Genomic DNA, 3,761 nt, shown 5'->3' with positions numbered 1-3,761 from the left:
TGACCCATATTTTATGATTAGTGGTTCACAAGAGCCCATCTCTCATGAACATGAATGAACACATTTTCTTAAACAAACAGCCTCGTTAAAATACTAATAGTTTACAATATGTGATTCAAGATAATATCTTTTTATTATAACATCAATATAAAACTCCCACAAATAAATTAGAATTTATTAGAATATGAAATTTATCCACACAAAATAATATTCACTACTGACTACACTGTTTTATATTAGAATAAAACAGATTTTGAAAAGGATCCAAAACCAAGAAAAAACCAGACGGAAACAAACAGCTGACCAGAGTCAAAACAGAAGAGAGAGGAAAGGATCATCAAACCTAAAAGCCTGCTACAACTACTAAGTACACTGTTATCGACGACTATTACAATACTTAAAATGCTACAAAGTTGAGATATCGATGACCCAATACGACATCATAAGACCCTGATTAAAAATATTGTAGGAGTGAAAAGCAATCAGAAGGTGAATGATGCTAATAAACTTCTTCAGATATTTCTTCTTCAGATGCTTCTTCCTTCTCGAGATACTTCATCCCTCTGTTTGAAGATTGGAAAGCCGGGCTCCTCCCTTGATAACCATCGATTAAGTGGAGATGAATGTTCAAATCGTGCTTATGAAAAAATTTATCCCTCTTCCTCAAATAGGGGGATGAGAGAATATTGAGCGAAAGCAAAGTGCCCACATGATGGAAAGCCCATTTTTTAAAAGAATGTTTCGTTTTAATGTATTCCCCTAGCTTATGTCTCCTCTCATTCAGAATAACTCCAGGAACGTGAGAAACCAAATCCCTTTTCACTTTCACACGCAGCACCTTAACTCCAATCTCTTCCATATGATCAGCGAAGGCTCGGTCACCCACCCGAGGAGAGGCGAAGGTGAAGACTGTGACGGGTGTTGAAGGCTCTCGAATCTCTTCTAGCAGTAGTTTGATATGATATGCACTCATTGTTGCGAGGGCACCTCCCAAGCTGTGTCCTGTAACTGTTATGCTCAACCTTTCCCCTTTATACCTTTCCAATAACATTGGAATCTTACGCCCAATAGTGTCTCTTGGGCAGCTGCCACATTTGAATTCACCTTTGTCTTCATAATACCCAAGAAATCCCTTATATATCCTAACGTCACAATTTGAATTTTTGCCAGGTATGCCTTGCAAAGGAACTGCTACGTCTTTGAGATTTTGGATCCATTCTCGTCCTTTACTGGTCCCTCTAAACGCAACCACTATATCACGCCGTCCAATTCTTCTTATTTCATTTTCGTCAGTACAAACGGCAATGAACCCAATCCAAACAGTCGTTTTTCTGGGCTCCCCACTCCTGTAGGACCTCAACTGGCGAACACTGGCATATATGTGTTCGGTAATTTCATAGCCGCAACCCTGCAAATTATCTGACTTCTGAAACAGCAAATTTCCTTCTCGAAGTTGCTCGTTTATTACTGCACGATAACATGCCCTTGCGAAATCCCCATACCTGAGTATCTCGGATTTGAGAGTGGAATCGAAAGGATCAAGCAGGCCTTCCCAAGAGTGCTTACCTTGTATATCTTCCCATCTATCACCAACACTGGGCTTCTGCTGCACCTGATCCATTTTTCAGACAACTTATCAAATTAGAGATGAGGAATGGATTGATGACTTTCTGTAATTGATATCAAATAAGTAGAAAGATAATGCGTTCAGAAATGGTCTAAATACGGTTAGTAGGTAGACTTTGTCCTCGCCAAATTCAACTGGCTTAGCAATCGGAATTTGGGTCGACTGACTTAATTGGTAGGAAAAGTCTTTGTATATTTTGTTTTGCATTATCTTATATAAATACATAGTTATTAAATGTATTCGTAGCCCTTTAATAACGCAGTGGGGCAATGAGGTAGAAGACTTTTCAATGCAGATTGAAATAGGATATTTCTTATTAAGAATCGACAATTATAGTCTAAACACTGAGAAACGACGAAGAAGGAATTATAGTCTAAACACTGAGAAAGGATGTGGATTCGACGACTTCCACAATCGACAATTATTGAGCCTGGTCTAAACACGTTTAATAGGTAGACTTGGTCCTCGGCAAATTCAACTGGCACGTTTAGTAGGTAGAAACCCTGTTATTGACAACGATCCAGTTTGCCGGGGAATGAGGTCGACTGACTTTTCAATCCCTAAAACGTTGATGTTTCACCAAGGAGAGCATCAAGTGGTTTTTGTGGCATTAAATAAGGTCACTTGATTTTGATTTATACAAAAATATTTTTTGATTAGGTGAAGTGCGATCTAATGTATTGTTAGTTCCTCTCGATAGGTAAGATTGGATGCATTTTCGCTTTTCAGCTAACCAACCATCTTTTACAATTTTAGAAATTTTTATGCAGTTCTATAGTTTTAATATTTATACATATATTTAAATAATTTAAACAAAATTATTTGTTTGTTTTCCTATTGGCTGATAGGAATAATAGTCTTGTGCTCATAGGAATAATAGTCCTCTTCAATGGTGCTTCTGAGTTAGATTGCGTGAAATTTTTTGCATCCAGTCTAACTCAATTGTACCATTGAAGAAAACTATGGATTGTGGAAATCTAATTTCATTAATTAGGAACTTAATATTCACTCCAAAAATTAACTTTATTTTCTTTTATTTCAAATAAATTAATAATTTTTTTAAAACCGCATTGTTTTGATTGTGAGCACTACATTTATGACAAGGCAGTTGGCAATTCCATCTGAGATTATATGGGGTAAAGGAATTTTGCAAGGAAGTACAAAAATATAGCCTTGTTCAAAGCAAGCAAGTACAAAGCCCCAATCCTATGCGAGCATTTCCTTTACCAAAATTTGGAAAAAAAATTTCTCATTGAATGCATACTGCAGACTTTGCTTCATTTTTAAGCTCTTTTGCATTCTCGATATTCTACTTTTATTTTCTCTATGTCTTGGTGTGTTGAGATGAAGAGGGTAAATTCTCCTAGGCATTATATCAACAAGAGCTTTTGCATATAGGTAAAATGATACTATGATGCTATTCGTTGTGAAGGACATGTTCCTTTTCCTTTGAGTTTCAACTATATTTTATCTGGCTAGGAAACAAGAATTGTATGTTTGGAAATGCAATAATGTATTGAGGAAGGCAATTCAAATTTACTCCTTCAAGTAGTTGATTGATTTATGAAGAATCATAGTATCAAAATAAAAAAATAAAAAAAATAAAATTAACATAAGTAAAACAATAACGAAATTCTTACCTTTATGATGATAACTAGGGTAGATGCTTTCTGGAACCCTCATCCTTTAAGAAAAAATCAATAGAAAAACATGGGTTTTCTTTAGAGCCTATGAAAACCAATTGGGTCTCATCTGTAATTCATGGAACCAATTATAAATGTGTCTATGGAAACCATTTTTCATTGTGTAATCAAACTGTTGGTTAACAAATTTGACCTTTGATGAAATAAATGTAATATCACTCTATTGTCTGGTGCAAGAGCACCTAGCTTCATTCTCGGCCTCATTTTCATCTCAGGTTTGATTTTTGTTGTTTTAAGTTGGAAAGTTGTTTAGGATGTTTTTGAAGTTGTTCTAGGTTGTTTTGATGAGTTTTGAACTCATTATGAGGTTTTGGTTTCTTGTTTTCATCTTTTTGCTCAAAGTTGCCAGTTTGGTGTTGCCTGGCAAAATGATGGAAAAATGAGTTTTTTTTGTGGTTTTTGTTTTGAAAAGGTTTTAGACATGTTCTATG

At 35.5% G+C, this 3,761-nt stretch overlaps 1 protein-coding gene across 1 annotated transcript; it reads right to left on the bottom strand.

Moving 5' to 3' along the window:
• Positions 1–499: 499 nt before the first annotated feature.
• On the bottom strand, positions 500–1,621 carry LOC131040611 (phospholipase A1-Igamma1, chloroplastic-like). Its single transcript, XM_057973567.2, has one exon. It carries the CDS (start codon positions 1,619–1,621, stop codon positions 500–502), a length of 1,122 nt encoding a protein of 373 aa, XP_057829550.2.
• Between the last annotated feature and the right edge of the window lie 2,140 nt (positions 1,622–3,761).

Source organism: Cryptomeria japonica, chromosome 7, assembly GCF_030272615.1.
Source record: "Cryptomeria japonica chromosome 7, Sugi_1.0, whole genome shotgun sequence".
Classification (NCBI taxonomy): Eukaryota; Viridiplantae; Streptophyta; class Pinopsida; order Cupressales; family Cupressaceae; genus Cryptomeria; species Cryptomeria japonica.
Note: the sequence above shows the minus strand (reverse complement) of the source record. Positions and strands in the feature narration are given on the sequence as shown.